Genomic DNA, 24181 nt, shown 5'->3' with positions numbered 1-24181 from the left:
GACATCAAATTATTCAGGATGGTGAAAACCAAGGCTGCCTGTGACCAAGAGGATCTCCACAGACTGGGTGAGTGGGCGAATGAAGTTCAATGTTGGTAAGTGTAAGGTGATGCACATTGGGACAAAAAATCCCAACTTGAAGTATAGGCTAATGGGACTTGCTGAGACTGAGAAGGGGAAAGATAATGGGGTAATAGTGGATAGCTCAATGAAAGTGTCAACCCAGTGTACTGTGGCAGAGAAAAAGGCAAATTCTGTTTTAGGCATTATTAGGAAAGGGATTGAACATAAAATGGCTAATATTATGCTCCTGTATAGATCTATGGTGTGGCCTCATTTGGAATACTGTGTGCAGTTCAGTTCACTGCATCTCAAAAAGGGCATCACGGAGTTGGAAAAAGTACAGAAGAGGGCAGCCAAGATGATTAGTGGATTGGAGCACCTTCCCTATGAGGAAAGACTGAAGAATCTGGGACTTTTCACTTTGGAAAAGAGATGACAAAGGGGCAAAATGATAGAGGTTTATAAAATTATGCATTGGGTGGAGAGAGCTGACAAAGATGTTTTTCTCCCTGTTCCAAAATACTAGAACTCAAGACCAGCAAATAAAGCTGATGAGCAGTAAGTTCAGGATGGACAGAAGAAAATATTTCTTTACAGAGAGTGATTAAAATGTGAAATTTGCCACTAGATAGTGTAGTAATGGCCACAGACATAGATAGTTTTAAAACTGGATTATATAGATTTACAGAGGGTAGGTCTATCAGTAGCTACAAGCTGTAGTGACTGAGAGGAACCTCCACATTAAGCCATTAACCTTTGAATTTCAGTCACCTGGAGGAACATCAGGGGAAGGTCTTGGCCTCTATGCTCTGTTCTTGGCCCTCTAGAGCAACTGGTTGGCTACTGTGGAAGGACGCTGGATAGCTGGACTACTGGACTAATCCAGCAGGGCTCTTCCTACATTCCGATGCAAACAAGTTCAGTGTGCATAAATCAGCATCTCTGGGCTCAGCATTTGAATATCTTGAACACAGAATTTCAATTTTGTAGGCTAGAGCAAATTATGGAGGTAAAATAGATAGCTACATAAAGCAGAAAAGCCCTGTCTATGCATTGGAGCGATTTACAAATAATGTCTGCACATCCTGAAAGGTACTGTTGCAGCCTGGTAGACTGTTTTTTAGAAGGAAAGGAAAGGTCCCCTGTGCAAGCACCAGTCGTTTCCGACTCTGGGGTGATGTTGCTTTCACAACGTTTTCATGGCAGACTTTTTACGGGGTGGTTTGCCACTGCCTTCCCCAGTCTTTTAACACTTTCCCCCCAGCAAGCTGGGTACTCATTTTACCGACCTTGGAAGGATGGAAGGCTGAGTCAACCTTGGGCCCGGCTACCTTAATCCAGCTTCTGCCGGAATCGAACTCAGCACTGCAGTACTGCTGCTTTACCACTCTGTGCCACAGGGCCGCTGTTTTTAGAAAGGAAACTCCAAAAGCTGAGCTTGTCCAGAATCTAGATTGTGTACAGTGTTCTGCAGAGGCAAAATATTAAATGGTTGTGAGCCTTGATGTTAGGAAGTGTTCCAATTCACCAGGATCCCTTTCTCTCTCTCTCTCTAGACTCCCCTGCCCCTGCAGCACTATGCTGCACTTCTCTTTTTCTTTGTGGAACCAAATGTGACATAATTGGGCTTTGCGTAGATTGTACATGACCAGTTTACATGGAACATACGCAAAGCTTTCCCAACAATAATAAAGCAGTGTGTGCCCTGACCAAAGAGAGGAGGTGAAGCCTTTGATTCTGTTCATAAAGGATTGCACAAACAATTGTTCTCCAGAAAGATAAACTAATGTCTGGTTTTTTTAGATCTCCCCCTCCCCCAAGAAGCCAGCAAACATTTGAGAGAAATAGCCCTAAGATTACTGTTTAAACTGTTTACTTCCCCCATTGTTTGTTTCCTCCTAATGTTTGGATTTGTCTCTACTGGCTTGTGAAAAATCCTAGGAAAGGAGACATGTCTGGATTTTGGTTCCTGATCTTCAACGTGGTGGAAAAGGGAAATTCAAATATGACCCAGGATCTACTTTGGCAGATATTCTATTATAAGTATATATAAGTGTCTTCAAGCCACAAATTGTGGTTTCTGATTGGTGCTACAGCTCCTGTAAAATTCTGTTTTGTCAGTTATTGCTACAGCAGCCTTGCAAGGTAGGTTAATGTGCTGGTGACAATTTCCAGGAACTTCTGGTACTTCCCTGGTTATTTATTCCCACTGGATTGGAAGAAAGTACCCAGATTAACCAAGGACATTCAGAATCTGCGATTTTAGTTGATTGTATTTTCTTGTAACTAACACCCCTCCACCCAACTTTCTTTAGTGTAATAGAGCCGGGATTTGTGTCGAGGTTGTGCCAAAGTGTAGACAACAGCTCTGCCATTGGCCATGCATCTTTTTAGCTATTGGAAGGGTCGTGCAGACAGCTATCTGGGTGAACAGTCTTGAAGAATCTACTTTCTTTAGGATTCTTGTGACCTAGGGATGTCTGTTAAACTTTGAAAGTGCATAACTGGAATCTCTAGACAAGTAAGCACTGTTAATTGGGAATGTCAGCCTCCTGGTTGAGCGTGCTGCTAATGATAAGAGACTCTGAATAAGCAAGGTCACAAGGAGGTAGCCGTGTAGCAGCCAGCACACACTGGTCTACCTTCTGCCAGCCTGCATATCTGGGCAGTTGTTATGCCAACCTTTGCATATTCTGCAACCTTACAAGTTACTAGGCAGCCATTTGTACTGAGTGAAGAATTCAGCATGCAAAACATCTGTCGTCTGGTCCCTTGAGGCTGCAGATGAAAGTCTCCTGTACTCAAATGTGTTCTTAATGCAGTCTTGAGAAGAGCTTTTCCTTAGTCTTTTTAAGAGTTATAAGGGAAAGGGCTTAAGCAGGGGTGGGGGGACAGATTGGATTTGAGAATACTGAAGGCAAACATGAAGGAAACTTTGCAAGAGGAGAAAAAACCCTCATATCTCGCACCATCCACTTCAGTTCTTTACACGTTGTAGGGAAGGATTTCAGCCTTTGCGTTGTCCACAGGAGGGCCCCTGAACTCCTTCCAGCACAAGTGCAGGAACGCCTGCAGCTCAAATGCAAAAGAGGAAGATCAAAGAGAGGATCACTACTGGGTTCCTTAGACCTGTTCAGCTGGAGCATCAAGCTGTTCCCCAGGAGATCTGGAAAGATTCTGAAGCAGGCCATTTCCCCCATCGGAGCATGCATCCCACTCCATGGGCCCATCGTCTTTTTAAATGGTTTTTTCTGAACATTAGAACCCGTTCTAAGTGAAACTCCTTCAAAATGCCTGAAGTTTTTCTTTCCCCTGCATAAAGTTTCTAGGTCAGTGGTATCACAACCAGGGAAACTTGAACTCCAGCACTTCTCTCTTTAAATTGATTTCCATTTGCCCTTAGATGTTCAGTCTCATGTTCGTGACCATTGGTCCTCACTTGGCTGGGTTAGCAGTCAAGAGTATAATCAGAAACATAATAAAGATACCCAACATCCTTCTGCTTTTAACTCTCACCAAAACTCTCCTGTCTGGCTGTTCTCTTTTACATCATGTGGTCTTCATTCTGTTTTCTTCCATATGTGTATAAGCCCTTTTTAGATACTAAATCATCTTACTCTTGAGCATATGGCTGCAGTTTAGTACCAGCTTCTGAGGTCATAAAACTTGGTCTGGAGCCAGAAGTCCCATCTGCTGAGCCAAAACAAGGCATTGTGGCCATAACTTTTCTCTCTCTTGTCTCCCAGCTCCAGAAAGAAATTGTAGCACCTTCACCACACATAAGGTTTCTTTTTGGGGTGTGTTTTGTGTGTGTGAGTGGCTCCTTTGACCCTATCTTAGGGATCCATTTAAGATATGAATAATAGGGGGTGGATTTTACAGTTTTGCGTAATGGCTTGCCTAGGAAACTGATGGGTAGTATATTCAGGGTCAAGCACATACATGTCTGAGTCTATTGCAACAGAAAACAGAAAGCCTTGTGCCATCTCAGTGTCTAACTTATATCAGGATATAAGAGTTTGGTAGTGGTGGAGAGAGTATACTTTGGCAGATGCATTTGCCGGAAATGTACATATCTGGTATATAATTTGTTAGCCTTTCAACCATTGGTCCATCAAGGTCAGTGTCAGACAGGCAGAGGCTCTCCCATTAAACCATGGCAGAAGGTTTACACAGAAATGGGGGGGGGGGGTGTTGTTATTTTTAAAATTTATTTATTTTTATTTATTTACCTTAAATTTCTATCCCGCCCTCTCTGCAAGTGGACTCAAGGTGGCTAACAGTGAGTTCAGATGTTTACACTTTCAGTTTAAAATTCAGTTTATTTAAAATTAAAATTCAGTTTATATGCCAAAAGGCAATGTTATAATAGTCGGAGCATCAGATTACAAATTCATCCACACAATAAGAATGCTCTATTTCCTTGTTATCACTGCAGTGGCATTCACTCTTGCAGTGAGGCATGCACAAGGGAGTTTGTGTACACTTCCTTCCCTGCATTTCCCCCCTGCCATGCCACTGTGGAGGGGTTTGGGGTTTTTTGTTTTTTGTTTTGCTTTTGGGGGGGAAGCTCTGTAATTACTGTTGCATTATAGTGTTACTATGATCTATAGTAATGAGAAACTGGTGCTGTAATATATCTTTATGTATCAGATGTCACAAATTCACAATTAATTTGTGGCATTCATTACCACAAGATGTGTAATAGCCATTAGCTTTTTAAAAAAAATGATTACCGTACATAAATTCAGAATATAAGTCACTCTCAAGTGGCTCTGATAGTGAAATGGAACCTCTGTTTTCTGAGGTACTGTATCTCTGAATACCAGCCATGGTATGAACATCAGGGAAAGACTGTTCCATTCAGATCCAACCTGTGGACTTTCTGAAAGCATCTGGATGCCTTTGTTGGAAACTAGATTTGGAGCTAAATGCACTTTTGGCCTAAGCCCACAAGGCGATTTGTGTGATCTGAAAAGACCTGGTGAGACTGAGAACCAGCTCAGGTATTTAAATGTCTGCCTTTGTTCTCTCTTCTAGTAAGGGGCTATGTGAGGAAATACCCGCTTGAACTAGGCTGTATGTGGCTGGGGCCTATCATTTCCAGCATGCCTGTTGTTTGTGGTGCAGTAGCTAAAGCCATGGATGGCTAATGTTAAACAGAAACGGACAAGTAGCTTGCCTTTCCCAGTCTCCCAACCCTTTCTCTTTCAAGCTGCATTTTGCTTGTGGTGAAAGAATGTGTGCCTTTGAAACATATGTCTGTATATCACCAGTTCTGTATAGTCTCATAGGGCCCTTCCTCTAGTCTCAGAGAAATAAACAAATTATCTAATTAAAGTACAGGACACAAAGGCATTAATTCAGAAATTAAAGAAGTCTGAGATAACTGCAGAATGCAGCTCTCAAAAACTCTGAAGCTTTTGGCTGTCAGAATTTAGTGCTTAGTGGCTTGAAATGAGCCAACAATCAGCTCTGGTGTTTTGGAATGTTTATTGAACATTCCAGCTATCCAGAATTATTAACAACCTGCGAGTCCGCTTAGTCTAGAGAGAGAAGGGTTTGTGTGCTTTCCCAATGCGAAGGAGTGTGAATATGTGACAGGATGGTGGCAGAGAAGGACCGCAGTACATATAGGTAGCAATTCCACAGGACCCTGGGACCCTTTGGGATACAAGCAGTCCCTCCTTAGCCCTGTGTGGTAGATAATACTCCATAGCATTTATAAACCATTGTCAGTATTCAGAATGCTTCATAAAGATTGTCTCAGGCCATTATTGTAGATGGGGGAGGGAGGACCTGAGCCGGCCTTTCTTGTCCATGGCAATTTAATGAGTCTTTAGCACAGATGAGAGTTGAACTGGCAGCCTCCCCATTCCTCTGCAGGGCATTAGAAAAAGCATTGTGGTACATTAGCTGGACCTTAATGAAGGATCTGCCCCTCCCATGAGGTCCCCCCCCTTTCTCTCTGTTTTCCCTGCCCCCCCTCCTTGAAACACTTGGCAAGAATAGCTGGTGCCACCCTTCACCTCTGCATAGTTGCAGGGATCTGGCTGCCCTGCTGAGGAGCAAGGCAGATGAGCTCACAGGTTTAGTCCGCCGACTTTACAGTTTCCAGGGGCACCTTTGAGAATAAGCTTCCTAAGAATCTTATGCTTTCATTCCCCCTCCTTCCTTGCTCACCCACCCATTCCCTTTAAGTTGAATTTATCCGTACTCACAATTAAGAGGCTGTTTCCCTCCTGCACCTGACAGCAAGTGAACGTCTTGCTCCTCTTCATCCTAATTGGCATAAGTACAGAACCCCTTAGATAAAGGGCAGTTTCTGTGCTCCCGCTGCCTTTCTGCGCTTCTGTGGCCAGTTCAACTCAGCTTGAGGGTAACATAACTTCAAAGCCAGAAGTCTGAGTAAAGAAAGTAAGATTCTGATCCAGGCATAGCAGCCCGTGAACAAAGCTCTGATGTTTGTGTGTGAATGGCAAAGCTATCTCAGTGCACATTGGAATGCGCATGTTAATTATTGTTTGGCAGTGTGTGCAGTATAGTCAGGAGATCCTAAGACTGACAGTCAGGCAAAAGTTCCAGCAGTTTTAGAGTTATGCACCACTAGGTGGTGAGCTAAACTTGTTTTTAAGGTAAGAGATGTTTCAGAGGTAGTTTGCCTCTGCATCGTGGCCCTGGTATTCCTTGGAGGTCGCCCATCCAAATACTAGCCACAGCCGACCTTGCTTCACTTCCAAGATTTGACAAGGTTGGGCTAGCCTGGGCCATTCAGGTCAGGGCAATGCAGCATGGGTAGACAACATTCCTTGCTTGGATGCCTATTCTGGCACATTTCTAAATGCTCACAGCAGTTTTTGAGCTTAGCAAGTGGCATGTAGAACCTTGTGTGTGCATTCTGATCATCTGGGACGTGGAGAATGTGAAAACTGACCCTTTGCATATAATTATGTTATTGAGGCAGGAGCTATGTGCACCATGCAGTCCCAGGATGTGGTCTAAACCTGATGAAGCTAAGCAGTTCTCAGTGCTGAGCTACACAGTCTTTGTGGCTTCATGTTCTGTTTAAGCATATATATGTTTTTAACAGAATGCAATTACTACAGCTACATTTTAAAGGGAAATACTAGTGAGGAACAGAATGTTGATCAAAAGGAGCATGGAATATATGGCTGGAGTCTCTGCGGACATGAACATAAGAACATAAGAGAAGCCATGTTGGATCAGGCCAATGGCCCATCCAGTCCAACACTCTGTGTCACACAATTGCCCCCAAAATTTTTTATACACACACACACATATATATATATACACACACACTGTGGCTAATAGCCACTGCTCCATAGTTTTATCTAACCCCCTCTTGAAGCTGTCTATGCTTGTAGCCGCCACCACCTCCCGTGGCAGTGAATTCCACATGTTAATCACCCTTTGGGTGAAGAAGTACTTCCTTTTATCCGTTTTAACCTGACTGCTCAGCAATTTCATCAAATGCCCACGAGTTCTTGTATTGTGAGAAAGGGAGAAAAGTACTTCTTTCTCTGCTTTCTCCATCCCATGCATTATCTTGTAAACCTCTTATCATGTCACCCCACAGTCGACGTTTTTTCCAAGCTAAAGAGCCCCAAGCATTTTAACCTTTCTTCATAGGGAAAGTGTTCCAACCCTTTAATCATTCTAGTTGCCCTTTTCTGGACTTTTTCCAATGCTATAATATCCTTCTTGAGGTGCGGCGACCAGAATTGCACACAGTATTCCAAATGAGACCGCACCATCGATTTATACAGGGGCATTATGATACTGGCTGATTTGTTTTCAATTCCCTTCCTAATAATTCCCAGCATGGTGTTGGCCTTTTTTATTGCAATCGCACACTATCTTGACATTTTCAGTGACCACGACCCCAAGATCTCTCTCTTGGTCAGTCTCTGCCAGTTCACACCCCATCAACTTGTATTTGTAGCTGGGATTCTTGGCCCCAATGTGCATTACTTTGCACTTGGCCACATTGAACCTCATCTGCCACGTTGATGCCCACTCACCCAGCCTCAACAGATCCCTTTGGAGTGCCTCACAATCGTCTCTGGTTCTCACCACCCTGAACAATTTAGTGTCATTTGCAAACTTGGCCACTTCACTGCTCACTCCCAACTCCAAATCATTTATGAACAAGTTAAAGAGCATGGGACCTAGTACTGAGCCCTGCGGCACCCCACTGCTTACCGTCCTCCACTGCGAAGACTGCCCATTTATACTCACTCTCTGCTTGCTATTAATTAGCCAGTTTTTGATCCACAAGAGGACCTGTCCTTTTACTCCATGACTCTCCATGAGCAGGAGATCGCTGGGGAACCTTGCATTCTCTGCCTTGAGCTCTTTGAAAAAAAAGAATGCAAATAAAATAAAAATTCTCTTTTTTAAAAAAGAAGATGATAGTGAATGTTCTATAGCAAGGGAATGCACACAGAAAAATACAGATTGAAGAATAATACAAATTGTGCAACTGCACATAACGCACCTTCCAGTGCATCAGTTGTTCTGTTAATCACTGGGAAAGCGGCAGGCCAGAGAAGCTCAGCTTTCTGGCCTCTAATTCAGGAATCTTCCAGCTCCTGAGGTTCCATCAGGCATTGCCCACACATTTCTGCCATCACTTTCAAACCACAAGTGCTAGAAATGTGCCCCCTTGCCCCTTTCTTCACGAAAGCCGATCATCTCAAGAAGCTGAATTCCTGTGGTTTTTCTGTGAATAAAGTGCAAATACACCCTTCAGGGTGTTGGAGTAGGAGAGACAGACATTTGCCTGAGATATAGAATTTTTCCTGCACATGTGGCACTGAAACCAGTGGGGGTTTCAAATGAGGATTTCCTAGGGGATTCTGCCTTGTTTTGATTGTGGGAGGAGGATCATTTGGTTTGCCCTTTTTTAGCATCAAGAGCTCTTGAATTGACCCTTTGCTATGACAGCCATTCTTTGCTGGGTGCTTTCCATTCATACCAGAGGAACCTTTGATAGGAAAGCTGGTGGCCTCACTCCTTCTCTTCTGTTTGTCTTTAACAATGTTAAGACGTCTGGTACAATTCTTCCCTGATTTAGTCTTGAGACTGTTCAAAAGAACAAATTGACCTCCTGCTAGTGTTGGAAAGGCCTCTTGTCCTGCAGAGCTGCACAGCACAGGAGCCTGGGGCAAACTCCAGGGAACCATGGGTGGTCTAAATACCTTGAGAGAGAAAACTGGAAGGAAGACCTGCAAGTCAGGAGCTGTTCAGAGCACTTGCATCAGTGGCCCAGCAGGAGACTCCAAGAGGGGGGCAAGAACATTATGTTTGTTTGTGTTGTTCAGCCAAACTAAACAATCATCAAAAGCCTAATCTGTGTATGATGGGGGGTGGGGCACAGAGCACAGCCTGTGACCTAAACCAGCTTGTGGGCTGATCGTGTCATTAGAGCAACGTTGCCAATTTAGGGGATTTTCTGGGTGGGTGGGGTCAAGTCCAGAAGTCTGCACCAGAAAACTTTTCATATTGCTTCTTGGATGCTTTCCATGTGGCATCCAGAGGGACTTTGACTATAGCATTTCCAAAAAGATTGTTTGAAACCAGGTTTAGGAGGAAAGGCCACAGCAAAGAGAGGGATAAATTGTCCTCTCTTCATTCTGCTGCCATCACATTGATGCCTGCAAAAACAGTACTGCAATAAGGAGAATAAGGTGGAGCACAACATCTGTGTGGAAACAGCTGAGGATGGAGAATTATGAAGGAGAAGAATGTGCCATTAAGTTGCAGCTGATTCAGCTTTCCACAGGGCATTCCAGGCAAGAGAGGTGGTTTGCCATTGTCTTCCTCCCCAGAGCAGTCGCCAGTCTTCCTTGGCAATCTCCCATCCAAGTATGAATGGTGGCTGATACTCCTTAGCTCTGAAGCCCTGACAAGTTTGGACCAAACTGGGCTAATCATGCAACAAAACGCGCGGGGGACGGGGGGGGGGGGGAGACTGTAAAAAAAAAAAAAGAAGTGAAGTACAAATTCTAGAGCACCTGTTCCTATGTTTAAAATCTACCTCCCTTGTTTAAAATATACTCATGAGCATCTGCTTTCTCAAGTGGTTGCAATTTTAGCACCCACCAGAAGTGGGGCCTTCTCAGTCACTGCCCCTGTAGTTTGGAATGTGCTTCTAACATTGAGGCTCATTCTGTTCCTTCACTTGTTTCCTTTTGGAGGTTGCTGAAGACTTTTCATTCTGTTGGGCACTTGGGATTGGAATTTAATCTTTTTTGAGCCAGATTGTTTTATGTTGCAGATATTTTAGATTTTGTTTGAATTAAATTTATCATGTTTTTGTTAATGTTTTTGCTGTGTTAAGCAAATGGACAACCTTCCAGCTAAAAAGAGTTAGAACACTGCAAGTAATCTTTTTGTGAGAAACGCAGACTAAATAAATGCTTGTTTTAAAAGAATGTTGCTATTTATTTAGGCTGCCAAATTTAGTGTTTGGTATGATGTCATTTAGCCTTCCTTGGTATAGGATTCAAGCATTTGTCTATCTGCTGTTGTTGCCATATAGACAAAGATAGACAACACATAGGCATCCAAACGCAGTATAAACCATGCAATTGAGAAAGAATAGCGGCGACTGTCAACAACTCCTGAGTTGCCTTCAGATATCACATTTCGGAAGAAAACTAGTCCCAGATAACATGCGTGCCTGCATTCATGTATTGTGGAGAGCTGTTTAGTTGAGATCCTCAGAAGGGAGGGGAAAGGGATGGAAGAGTACATGTGTGAGCCTAATGTATTTTCCCCTTAACAGCGATTACGTGTGACATCTGAATATAGACTTAGTTTTGTCCAGGTTTAAAAAACAATGAACAGTTTCAGGTTATCTACCAGCAACCTTGCCTATTTGATCCTATCATGCATCTAATTTGCATATGTTGCCCCACTGTGTAGACAAAATAATCTGCACAATGGGGCTGACTACGGTGGGATGAAAAAACCAAAAATGTGACCAGGATTGTGTGACTCCTCTATCCCCACGAGGAGGTGAAGCAATTTATATTGGGAACTAGGAAAGGGAAGGAGGAGGGAGGGGAGAGAATACAAGGGCTGCAGCTAAGAAGGAGAGCCAGAAGGATGGGGAGTATGGGGAGGGAAGGAGAGGCGAGGGGGAGAAGAGATACCTCTGAGGCTAAGAGGGAAGAAAAAGTGGACCTGGAATAGAGTGGGGGAGACTGTGTCTAGGGGGCAAATATCAGGAGGCAGGGAAGACCACACAAGTAGGAAGATTAGGGGGGTGGGCATAGGGTTTGTTGGGAGGGCCAAAACAGCAAGCAGGTTGGAGGCAGGAAGGTAAAGAGGATCCTGATTCCTGACCAAGATGAGGGAAAGCAAAGGGAAGCAGCATGGAATCAAATGTTTTCATCTCCCTCACTTGCTCTACCATGTATTTTTAAAAAACCTGTGATCTTATTCATTAATGTAATACCCAGCTAGAGTAACATTTTTTGTGTTTTTTTGAAATGTTCTGTAGTAGTCTGGCTCTACAAAATACATTCCTGAATGAATAAATGGCAACACTCCCTTGCCATTCGTTGAGAAAATAACTTGTCATGGTGGTGTAGTGTTTACAGCAGGGGCGGCCAAATTCGTTTGACATAAGAGACATGTAGAATAAATGTCAGATGTCTGAGAGCCACAAGACGTGAATGTCGAAGGAAGGAAGATGGAGAGAGGGAGAGGTAGAAAGAAAACAGCTTTAAATGTATTCTCCAAGTCACCAGCTGGCTTGGCTTGGAGAAGTGATTTAGAGAGAGGAATGCCTTTTCCAAGCTGGCTGATGAGACAATGGGGGCTTCAAGAGCCACATAATATTCAGTTTGGTCAGCCCCGATTTAGAATGTCAGACTAGGATCTGGAAGACCCTGGTTTGACTCCCCCCTCTGCCATGGAAGCTTGCTGGATGATCTTGGGCCAGTCACACACTCTCAGCCTAACTTACCTCACAGGATTGTTGTGAACATAAAACAGAAGAGAGGAGAGTGGTGTAAACTGCTTTGGGTCCTCATTTAAGGGGAAAGTTCTGTCCCCATAATTAAATTCTGCATGTGTTTGGTGCAGAACATATACTGGCAGCCTGTCTCAGCCAGATTCAAGAGTATCTTGGCTCAAAGATGCTTCACCTCCATTTCTGTCTGTGTTGAGCAAAGCAAGAGCTACAGATTGAGCTATGAATTGTTAGGTTCCTGGTTTGAATTCTGTCATGAGGTCACTAGGTGGCAAGCAACTAATATTCTCAGACTGGGTAATCCCCCCCACCCCCAATGTGGAGGTTAATAATGCTGTCCTACCTTACCTTACAAGGATGCAATCTTTACAGGAAAAAGTATTTTAAGTACTATAAAGGATTATAAACTTCCTGTTAATTCTCAGATAGTTTCAGTGCCTGTTCTCTGGCTGCACTGTGGTTTACCAAGCCCTGCTTGTTCCCTTCTTCTCTTTCCCAGGTAAATCACATATGGCCATTGTTCAGAAGGTAAACAATGAAGGTGAAGGAGACCCCTTCTATGAAGTCATGGGCTTGGTGACATTGGAAGATGTCATTGAGGAAATCATAAAATCGGAGATCATGGATGAGTCAGATGACTACAGTAAGTTGTTTTCAGGCAGGTATGGCCTGTTTGGCTTGGTTTCTCATCCCCCCCCCCCCCATCAAGATAAGGGCTCCTTCCTCTAAACAGGCTAGGCTGGTAGAGTTACCTTCTTATCAACACTATGCTAACCATGGAAAATACCATGACATCTGACCAACCTCCACATTTCACAATAATTTCTTGCCAAAGTTTGCTGTTCTAACTGCAACTAATTTAATGGGCAAACTATACATGGCACTGCATTTTGGGGATGTCAGTTAACTCTAAATGCAGGACTTGATACATAGGTTTTTCTCTGGCATTTCCATGCCAGCTCCTGCTCTCCTGAACAATCCAGATTCTTTTCAATTTACGTTCTTTGGCAATGGGTATTGCACATTTAGATAAGTACATCTTAGTAAATTAGTCCACCTGGTTGTTTATAGCAAGAGTCATACAATGTTCAGAATCTGCGTGTTGGCAGGAGTAACTCTTAGAATTTTCTGGAACAACAGCTTAAAAAGATCAAGAAGGACACGCTCAGTTCTCTCTCAGTTTACTCGTTCCCCCTTCTCAGGAGGCAATGACCTGTCATTTGTGGTGTAGAAGGTGTTGCTGAGTATTATACATGTTCCCTTCTCCCAGGAATAAGAGCATTTTAGTCTGAAATTCTGCACATTTTTACCTGTGAGTAAGGCCTACTGGTCATAACAGGGTGTGCTTCTGAGTACATATGCATAGGACAGAACTGTTGCTTCTTGGAGAAGAGAAAGAACTGGGAATTCTCTTCCTGTCTGAGATCCAGAGCCCATACCTGGATATGGTGTGTTGCGCCTAAATGGAACACTGTGCCTGAACAGTAACTCCTGTATTAAATGCCTGTTCCCCCCACAAAGGCCTGGAGTATGCTGGAATGCCATAAAGAAAGGGACATTCCCTGTTGAGGAACTTCCAAAAGAATCCCTGATTCTGCAGCTTCATGCCACATACGGAAAATTTATCTGAACACCTTCAGACTCCACTGCAAATCTTTTTTTAGAATTTGCAGGTGGAACAGCAATTATAGTGGCAGCTGTTAAAACCAGTGGGGTGGGGTATGTGTGCAAGGGAAAGTTTCCCATCTCTCCTCCGCTGGTATTTAGATTAGATGTGGTTATTCCTTAGAAGCACATGTACATTCTTTTCCATTTTCACCTTATACCCAAAGATGTGTGTTCTCTGCGGGGAAAAATGAAAAAAAAAAGGGTCTTCTATCAAAGTATTCCAAATACGCTTGTGTACATCAAATAGATTTGTGCATGCTTACTCACTTTCCAGAATGTGTTGTAAACACAGGGAGTGGGGAGGAGCATCTGCACTGGCCATTGAAGACCTGCCCTGATTTGATAATTTTATTCAGTAGGTGTCTCAGGACTAATCTATCTGCTGTTCAATTTCTTCCACGTTTGTTTTAAAGAATGTTCTGGCATGGTAGAAGAGAGAAGCTTTAACATTTTCCTCTTAATGTTCTTTTTTCCCTGGAAAATGTCACCTCTAAGCTGCTTCTCTCTTTGCATGGGAAATCTTACTGGTACTTACATTTTTCCCGATCAGGGTAAAAGCATCTTGGGGCTTGCTTGTCCCTGTTAGAAAATAGTTCGGAGTGGAAAAGGTTAAAATTTCCCTCTTTAGTTCCCTGTTATCCTTGATAAAGGAATTCCAGGCAGATTCACAACCTTGAGGTCTAGAAACCTGCTTTTCTAAATGCTAGCTAACATCCCTGGGAAGTGGAATTGTGCACCCAGTACTTTAGTCTATAGTTCTATACTTTTTTTTTCTTTTGCTTTCTCTTTGCCAATCCCCTCCTCAGGGGAGAACAAAATGAAGAAGAAGCCTCCCCCTCTTGGGACCTTGGTGGATCGCAGGAAAGAAGATTTTTCCTTGTTCAAAGTGTCTGACAATGAGTACAAGGTGAAAATCTCCCCACAGCTACTGCTGGCTACACAGCGCTTCTTATCTAGAGGTAAGTCATGGAAAGGGGCCCATCTTCTAGTGGTTCTCATTCTCCTCTGGCACTCACCCCTGCCAGTAAATCCTTTTCCCCCACTATCTTCATCCATAAGCAAAGCTGGGCTTTGTTTATTGGCTATGTCAGATTCACAGCATCTGATGCTGCTTAGCCTTTAACTGCTCCAGGGTAGGGAAGAGATTCTCCCATAGCGGCTCAAAGTGATTGTTAGCTCTTGAATCTACCAAACTGTCCTCAGGCAGGGACACCAGATGGTAAAAATGCAAGGGATCTGGGCCCACTCTGCTGACCCTTGGGCGAGGGAAAGGAGCATCATTATTAAATTGCTAGTTCAGCTCAGCAGTGCCCTGGCAGGTGCTGAAGGAAAAGGCTAGCTCTAAAGGGACAGTTTTTATTGTATTCACTTGAGACGTGTTTATTTCAGCCATAACAAGTTTGTCCAAGATTAAGGATTTTTGGTAGTAGGGTCACAATATAAAATGAGCACACTCAAACCCATGGAACTGTATTCTATAGAGTTCTTTTCTCTATTTTTTTTAAATTTAGTTGAGTTTATTTAGCTGCAGGCTGGACAAAAATCACAAGTAAAGCAAACCACACCAGTGGAAAACGGAACTGTTAAAACAACATACAAGGCATTATCTACCATATATTCAGCAATATTCAGCATTTTGTAGCTGCCAGAGTCATATCTAACTAGAAAATATCTTCATTATTGTTTGCCAGTAGCTGTTCTGGTTCCTGCTGGTTTACTCAATTTGTGTCATCCCTCAAAACAGGATCAAAAGATCTAAACCTTTCCCCATTGGCGGGATATAAAAATAGATAATGGATTAATCATGGATACACAAAGGCACAGATTGTTCACGGCATAAATGGCCTGTCCAAGAGCCACCTCAGAAGATAACTGGTCCAGTCTTAATAAAGTGAAAAAAATTACAAAAGAAATTTGGGAGATCTCTCAGACAATTCAGCAGCCTGTGCACAGGGCTGCTTCACTTTCAGTCAGTAGAATCAGATCCTGCTGAATGCGGATGACTCTAGTTCTGCAAATAATAGTAATTTTGCAGTGTTCGTGTGTGTTTTCATACTACTTTATTTTATTTTGGTCAAAAGGGGCCGTTTTATTGGCTGATAAACTTTCATTATTCACCAGAAACAAAAAACAAAAAAAGGCATTTTGGTGCATCTGACACTTCATAATGGGATGGAAAAACAAATAATGCAGTAAACCCTCCATTTTCCTGCCTCCACAGATGCGAGCCCACAGATTTTAATTACTATTGCAGTATCTTCCATCATCCCCACAGAGGGCATTAACTGTAATCAGTGGAAGGTAAAATCATTCCTCAGAGTGTGTTTCTTCAAAGAGGCTAGATCATTTCCAAGGCTGTGCAGAAACATAAGCATACAATTCCAGGGAGTAATCTCAGTATGCAGCAATATTCCAGATGTTTGGAAGGGAGCACATCTCCCTTCAGAACTATTTGAGCAGTGTGGGTGGAAGAGGCACTGTCAGAAAGCAAAGAAAGCAGGAGCATAAATGGTTTTCCTTGAGAGAGAACCTCAAAATACATAATTTTAATGACTTGTTTTAAGACTGATAAATTTATGAGTATTTTTAAAAGTATAGGTTTTAACTTTGTGAGCTGCTTCAAGCAGGTAGTGTATAACTTTTCTGAATCTCTCTGGAAACAGCAGAAAGGGGGGGGGGAAGGACTCTCTTGATCTATTTTGAAAGTCCACCGTGACATCAGCAAGAGGTAGAACCAAGGGTTGCCCACCTTAATGAGAGTGATTTCTGAGTAATGAAAAATATCCTGAGCTACCCCCCTTCTCCCCAGCATGTGACCAGGTTTTATGCTGCCCTAGACACAACATGAACTAAGAAGAGCGCTGGAAATGGAGCTATTGGCTAAGCAGCACAGAGAAAAGTCCTATGAAATAAATCCTTTTTAAAAAAAATACCTCAAGCAGATTTTTTCCATGAGCCAGAGAACTACTTTTAGCTTGTGAGCTGCCTGGTGGAGGAGACCTCTACAACAGATCAATCTTCTCCTCCACTTCCTCCATTTTCAAAGAGTTGCATGTTTAAAAATTCCAAACTCAGAGTGGCAAGCCCAGACCAAGCTACAGATTCTCTCAGAGCGTTGTCTATTTAGCTAAGCTGTAGCTTGGACAGTCAACTGAGTGACCAGTGAGGCAGCCATAAATCTGGAATGAATACTTCAGTACTGGTTGGAACAAAATGATTGTGACCAGGATGCAATTGGATCATGAGAAGTAGGTTTTAGATGGACAGTTCCCAAGCTTTTTGAATTACAGGAACGAGCAATGGCTGTACCTGATGTAATTGGCCTTAGGTATTTAGAAAGAGGGATTTAATTTTGGAATGCCCTCCACTAAAAGATGAATTCATGAATAAAGGAAAGCCTCAAATGACTCAGGCAGTGTGTTTGCATTCAGTGGCAAACTGGAAATTGATCGTTGTATATATATTATGTTGTTGGCAATGTTGATAGATGGGGACCATGTAAAAACTAGAAGCCTGGGAAGATGTGTGATGACTCCTGGGTTCAGTGTATGGCATTTAGAGAAACGAGCTTCAGGAGGAATCTAAGAGGGCAGAGCTAGAAGCAGGGATGATGACAGTTGGAAAATGACAGTTGGGGGAGAGAGGAGGGGAGAGCATGAGTGTTCTATTTAGTTATCATGATAATAGCTGGCAGCTGCCAGTAGGCCTGGCCTTCCTGAATTTTGTTAATTCCCATTTAAAAGTACTCTAAACCGATGGCCACATTTTATGGCAACATTTTCCTTGAGCTAATTACAAGTAACACATAACTGCATTGTGAGAAGTGTTTTCTTTTCCTCTTTCATGAATCTAACACAGACAAGTTATGTTTTATAAATATTGTGAGCTGCTTTGGAGATTCTAGTCAAAAAGCAGGATAGATATCTGATCAATAACTGCCGTATTCATGAAGTGGCCTTGTGTTGTACCATTCATAATTTTGTAAATATTCCATCCCACCCCCTGAGGCAGGGGTGGCCAAACTGTGGTGGTGGCCACATGTGGCTCTTTCACACATATTGTAAGGCACTCAAAGCCCCCAGTGCTCCATTAGCTGACTTGGAAAGGGCATTTATCTCTTCAAATCACTTCTCCAAGCCAAGCTAGCTGGCAGCTTGGAGAATGCATCTAAAGTTGCTTTTTTCCACCTCTCCCTCCCTCCTCCCTACTTCATCTATTTTCCTTCCTTCCCTTCCTCTCTCAAATATCTGATGTTCTTGTCTTGCGGCTCTCAAACATCTGTTTATTCTGTGTGGCTCTTATGTTCAGCAAGTTTGGCAACCCCTGCCCTTAGGTAACTTCCTTTCTAAATCCCAAACTCCATTCCTGTAGTCATCTTTTTTAGACAGAAAGCTTTTCGTGGTCAGTAGGATAGCCAGCCTCTTTCATATTTTAGGCTGAAACCTGGTGCAGAGTCTTCTTCTTGATATGGCTACTTGTATTAACTACCCAGAAGCAGCCTTTGAGGAGAGCAAGTGTGTGCGTGTTCCAGCTAATTTTGGATGCAAAGTATGAACCATGAGCTGATGTTGCCTTTTCTGTCCCCTGCTTCCACCCACCCACAGAGGTAGACCTCTTCAGTCCAGCCCGAATCTCTGAGAAGGTCCTCTTGCACCTGCTGAAACACCCAAGTGTCAACCAAGACGTGAAATTTGATGAAAGCAACCGCCTGGCCCCTGAGCACTACCTGTACCAGCGCAACCAACCAGTCAATTATTTCATCCTTATCTTGCAGGTACCACTTTTTACTGAGCATTTATTTAGCATCCAGCTTTGAGTGACGTGCTGTGTTAAGTGGGGTGAAGCCTCCACCTCAAATAAGGGAACTGTGGCAAATTGAGGAGCCAGTCTCCCCACCCACTTCAGACGAAGGCCAAAGCCAAATCTTCAGAGTGCCCTTTTCTGTTTGGGGTCTCTGGAGTTGGTGGCCTGAGGTGGGAAGGTTGGGAGTCTGCAGTGTGTAGCCAGATTACCCAGGCCTGACCAGCGTGGAGGTTTCAAACTACCTGCCAATCATAGGTCTGATGATGACGTCCAGTTCGCTTCTGTTCTAGGTGATAGTTTCCAGAACTGAATGCAAACTGTCTTCACTGCCCAGTTCAAGACTCAGAATCCCTGTGGCTTATCTCCCTGCTTTGTGTGGAGTGCATCAGAGGGAAAAAAGGTTATTATTATTATTTTGCTTCCCAAAGCAAAATAATAATAATAATAAGGCTGCACTCCCTGGTCTTTGTAATCTGCACGGGACCCTGGTGGGGCCTTGGGGTCAAATCAAGGAAAACTGAGCCATTTCCTCCTTTCCCAGCCACCAAACCTTAATTGACAGAGCAAAGTGCAATGGGTCACACAAAGTACAATTCTCTCTCTTCACACAGAGCTGGGCTTATAATGGGAATTGTGGAGCTTCTTCCAGCCTTTGACACCCCTATTATGAAGTGTGGAAGCTCTTGCATAAGGTGCATCGCTCTCTCCTCTCCCCCACCAACGGATGAAAAGGAAATGGGGAACCAAGCATGAGCGATCGGGGGGGGGGGGCGGGGGCGGTGTTTATTCTGGCCCTGGTTATGCTGGATTTCTAGATGCTTCATCCCCAAACTGAACTCCATAGCTGAGATATGGCTACCGTGAGCCACGAGGAAAAATAGGGTATAAATATTTTAATTTTATTTTTGCTGTTCATCCACTGGTCCAGGAGCTGCCATAATCTAATGACACCCCCCTTGACAAATATCTAGACTTTAAAGTGAACTTTCTGAAAAGACTTCACAGTTATGGCACTCACATGCTCAGATGGTGTGAGGTCATCTACTGGGGAGCAAGGAGCCAATGTACTTCCTGTAAAAGGGCTTTCTCTGCATGGGGTAGCACTGCAAGGGTTTGGCTCACTTCCAGGCATCAGCAGCATGATATTAGCATCACCTCCTGGGCCCCAAGTGCTAGGAAAAGTTAGGTCCAAGCCAAATCTTTGTTGTGCACCACGTCATCTTCACTTGGACCCAGCCAGCAGTGTTGTGCTCCGAAGGTGATAGGTGTACCTTGCTTGGGATGGTAAAATAGCCCCCTGCAGGTGAAATTGCACTGTGGATTCGCCTTATTATTTATTATAACCATGCACTGCTTTTTGGAACAGATTGGTACTCCAAGTGGCTTATAATGCTTCAATTCCATCAGCAATAGAGAGTGTTAAGGGGTATGTGAGTATATATGTAGGTGAATCTTCCAATCCCAACAGGTGAGGAGTTGGACATGGTCCAGTTTCAATTTTCTGTCCAGTCAGATTGGAAAGAAGGAATTCAGCTAGCCTCAGGGGCTAGCTGATGGTAAAGGTGCCAGAAGCAGCTATATGAACAAGGAAGTCTCATTTCTGCATAAGCAAAAACATAAGTGGTAGAACCATAGGGGACCAAGTGATGCTGGTTTGGGGCCCTGATCTGACCCACAGGCCACCAGTTTCCCATACCTTGCCTCATGAGATGGCAGCGTATTTCAAGATAAGGCCATCTTGGGTTATCAAGAGGATCAAGGGAGCAGCTTGGTCAGATCCAGTGTTTTCCCTGCCTCCCTGATGGTACTGATCCTGGCTTGCTGTTAATGTGTTCTCCTTCCTAGGGCAGGGTCGAAGTCGAGATTGGAAAGGAGGGACTGAAGTTTGAAAATGGAGCCTTCACGTATTATGGTGTCTCTGCACTGACAGCTCCATCCTCAGGTGAGGCGCACTCTCTAGCATGGCTCTTCTCACTGCCAGTAGCCTTTCTGCTGGGAAGGGGGAGTTTGCTCCAAGGACCTAAAGGGCAACATAGTGAGAACAAGTGGAGGGACTTCAGAGTTCCTGAGGTTAACAGATCGGCACTTCTGAAGCCCCCTAGTGAAGAGTGAGATTTGAACCAGAGGCCTGATTCACATCTGCAACGCAACACAACCTCTGAATGCATGTGAATAATGCCAGTTGAGCAAATACATGTGTGTGGTAACTTATCTATCATAGTTGCAGTGTAGAGGGAAAGAAGCCTTTACTTCTTAGCTGTTGGTGGGGGGAGCCAACATATACTTGGCTTGTATTTTTTCCTCCTGTATGCATAAAAGCTGGAAACCTGCTAAATTCACAATCTGCAAAATTTTGTTAGAAGCTGCATTTCTCAATCCACTTGTCCCTGCTCCAGTCTCAACCCGCTACCTTTTTTCTTTTAGTTCACCAGTCCCCAGTGTCTACCCTCAGGATGAACCGTCGTGATCAGCAACTGGATGTTGGGGAGAGCAGTAACTACTCCATGTACTGTCCTGACTACACTGTCAGAGCTCTCACTGACCTACAGTTCATCAAGGTAAGCAGTAGCAAAGGATTGGGAATGACCTTCTCCTGCCCAACTATGGACAAAACTTCCAAAGAGATTTAACAGATACTCAGGGTTGTTTAAAAAAAATCAGTAGCACTACCTTTTGGATGTGCAACTTGGCTTGTTGGCTAGAGTAATTTGGAGTTGATATGCTTCCTTGGAAGGTCTTCTGACCAAATGCAGTCAGCCCAGCAGTCAGGTGCTTGACAACCTCTACTTTTTTGCAGTCCCAGGAAGCAGAATATGGGGTATGGCTGGAAGGCCCTGGTGGAGCCACCTTGCTGAAGAGCCCAGAAGATCTGGGTTTGGTCTGTGCCTGGTTAGGATATCTGGGAACCTCATGTTTTGCCACCACATGTTCCCTGGAGGAAGAAAGGCAAAACTTAAGGAAATAGAGCAAGAGGCTTATTGGTTGGCTGCATTTAGCTCCGTGGTTTAAGATCACAACTTAGCCACTCCCTTATGTTACCCAACAATCTTTTCCACAATTAGAAAATCCCTAATGCCCCCCTGAAGTGTGGTTAAAATCTCTGGATTGCATGTTTGGGGTGCAAAGCCCTTCTGTGGGCAAAAACTGAATCCTCAAAATAGGAATCTCCAAACGCGATTCATGAATAAACCTTCTGTTATCCACACAGAGAAGTTTGCTCTTGACTGGGAGATCGGTTTTCAGTCAAACCCTTACAGTCAAAGAATATGTACTATGGGTTTGTCTTTTTATTACCAGCTTGTTCTCCTTCTCATGTTGTTATTCCCATTCTTCATCTGTTTCCTGATTTACTATACATTTTCTGTGTGGCTGTCCTAGCCTTTGTCGATTTTGTTTCATTTATTATGTACAGGTCTATGCATAAAAACACTTCTATATATTCTTCTCGACAGGTCACTCGGCTACAGTATCTCAATGCCCTCATGGCCTCCCGGATACAAAACTCACCCCAATCACCTGATGCCGTTGAACTGAAAATCGTTCCCAGCAGCCAGACAAAGCTTCTGAATGACAAAAATGCTGCAGCAGGTATGCGCTCATGTGACCGGGACCACCAGATGCCAGCGTAGCTTTACACCTTGATGTTCTTTTTGCCACCCCATTTTCACATCTTACCTGCACCTTTGGATACTGAAGGTCCTCCTGTGTACTCGCCTTTCTGTTGGTTAGCTGCTGAGGCGAACTCCGCCATAGAGCCCTTCCAAAGACCTCCTCTGGGCTGGTACTCAAGCAGAGACCCTACTTGATATCCCAGAAGTTCCACATTTGATTCTTGCCACCTCCAGATAAATGAGCTCAGGTATAAAGGCAGATCCAGATGAGGAGACAGCACGAGCCATTGTGCTGCCCTGGATGAAGAATAATTTTGCTTCTTGTCATATAGGGTCTGAAGCCAGGGAGGAATCCTATTCTCTCATTTTGAGAGATTTCTCAGTGACAGTCTCCTTTCACTGCTCCATAATAGTCAATGGGTATTTTATTTATTTTTTGATTTTATGGAAAAGTTCAGCCTCCCGTTTCCATGGTTAAATACTTTAAAATTGTATAAACAAAGTACAAGGCACCAGAAGAAATATAAAAGCAGCATTCAAACAAATGAAAGCTTCTGTAGCTAGGAAGACTAATCCGGGTAGGAAGATATGGAAGAGCCAAGAAAAACGTGCCAGAACGTTAATGACACTGGCAACAAACAAACATCCTTTTGGCAGTGGGTGCTGAAGGCGTGGCGCCCTTGTGAAAAAAGGCTGCCTGTTCTGAAATGGGGGCTGGGGGGGGATGGCATTTGGAGCAGAACCTTCAAAGAACATCTCCAGCAGGCCCTCAGTTGGTGTTTGTGCCCTGAGGCCTCTTGACAGGCTCTACAGAGAGGCCAGACTCAGATGCCTGCTGTAGGCCACAGTCAGGAAAAACAGAGGGGAGTGACACAGAAATGCTCCTGCTCCCTCCATCACTGATCATCTTCTTTGCAAAGGTCTAGAGCAGGAGGAGAAGGGTTGGGTGCCCCTTGGGGGATTTCTAAATGAGCTACTAGAATACTGTCACTTGTCATAGGCTAAACTGATTTCGATGGCGCTGCTGTGGTTTTCACACCATACTGCAGGGAGTTCCTGGAGTTCCACCTCAACAGGGGTTCCTGAAGAATTCCCACTGTTGGGGAGAAAATTCTCTGAAGGGCAGCTTGCTATTGATCTTTCCCTACAGTGTGCAGCTAAGGGGGAGGGGGGACTGAAATAGTTTCATTCTCAGTTTTCCCAGGCAGCACTTAGGCCCAAAAGGCATGGCTGACTTTTGGTGTGGCCTGAGCGTGTGCCTGAGAAACTGACTCAGAATCCTCAGCAGTTCAAAGACAAGTCCAGCTAGAAAGCTTTCCCTTGTGTTAGATGCTTTGAACATTGGCCAGTGGGTTGAGGAGAGTCCTGGTGCCCTAGCTGCGAGCATGTTTCATGGGCTTGTATTGACAGCCTGACAGTGGGATCACAAACAGAGATACACTCTTCTAAGCCCACTGACCTCCATGAATGTAGAAGGGTGCTAATTCTGCTAAGGATGCACAGTGGGTCTCTCATCAAAGTGTCTTATGTCTGCGTTTTCACTTCTGCTCTTTCTTCACAACTTTTGGCAGCTAAATGCAGGTATCTCTCCTGTTCTGTTCCTTCCTTTCTCCCTCCAGCCTTCCCGCTAAACCTCTCTTTCTTTGGCACGATTGAGAACTGCATTTAATACTGGCCCTCTCTGCCAGAGTCTGGAGTGGGTTTTTATTTTCAAAATCACAAGGTAAATACCTGGTTCTTCTCTTGTATTTCCCCTCTCCTCAACAAGACTCCCAGCTGCATGGGAGCCACGTCCCTGCAAGCAGCTTCCTTGAGTGACACAGCTTCGTGGCCAGAATCTTGTGGGTCTTTCCCAGGGAACTGGCATCACCTTGAGAAACAGGCACCAGTTCCAGAGGAGACAGCCATACTCATTAGGTTGGGATCATGTGAATGTTCTAGTCATGTGGGGCCTGCCCACGCATCAGTGGGTCCCACACAGTTTGGGGGAAATTGGTGGGGCACCCTTTTAGGCTGGGTCTGTGCTTGCAGC

At 44.0% G+C, this 24181-nt stretch overlaps 1 protein-coding gene across 3 annotated transcripts in view; it reads left to right on the top strand.

Moving 5' to 3' along the window:
• The window catches only part of CNNM3 (cyclin and CBS domain divalent metal cation transport mediator 3), a 33787-nt gene that overhangs the window by 5882 nt on the left and 3724 nt on the right, over nt 1-24181 (top strand). The window contains exons 2-8 of one of the 3 annotated variants that reach the window (XR_009556081.1): nt 12567-12710; nt 14542-14694; nt 18340-18509; nt 20384-20480; nt 20963-21096; nt 21991-22126; nt 23769-23872. Coding sequence is in view for 2 of the 3 variants with exons in the window: in XM_060251840.1 (XP_060107823.1) it covers nt 12567-12710; nt 14542-14694; nt 18340-18509; nt 20384-20480; nt 20963-21096; nt 21991-22126; nt 23769-23818 (884 nt within the window). In the remaining variant the exon portion in view is untranslated. Of the gene's footprint in view, nt 1-12566; nt 12711-14541; nt 14695-18339; nt 18510-20383; nt 20481-20962; nt 21097-21990; nt 22127-23768; nt 23878-24181 lie in introns of those variants that run through there. The other 2 variants (XM_060251840.1, XM_060251839.1) reach the window with 2 other exon arrangements.

This window comes from Heteronotia binoei, chromosome 12 (assembly GCF_032191835.1).
Source record: "Heteronotia binoei isolate CCM8104 ecotype False Entrance Well chromosome 12, APGP_CSIRO_Hbin_v1, whole genome shotgun sequence".
Classification (NCBI taxonomy): Eukaryota; Metazoa; Chordata; class Lepidosauria; order Squamata; family Gekkonidae; genus Heteronotia; species Heteronotia binoei.
The sequence above is the reverse complement of the archived record's forward strand: the minus strand, read 5'-3'. Positions and strand labels throughout refer to the sequence as shown.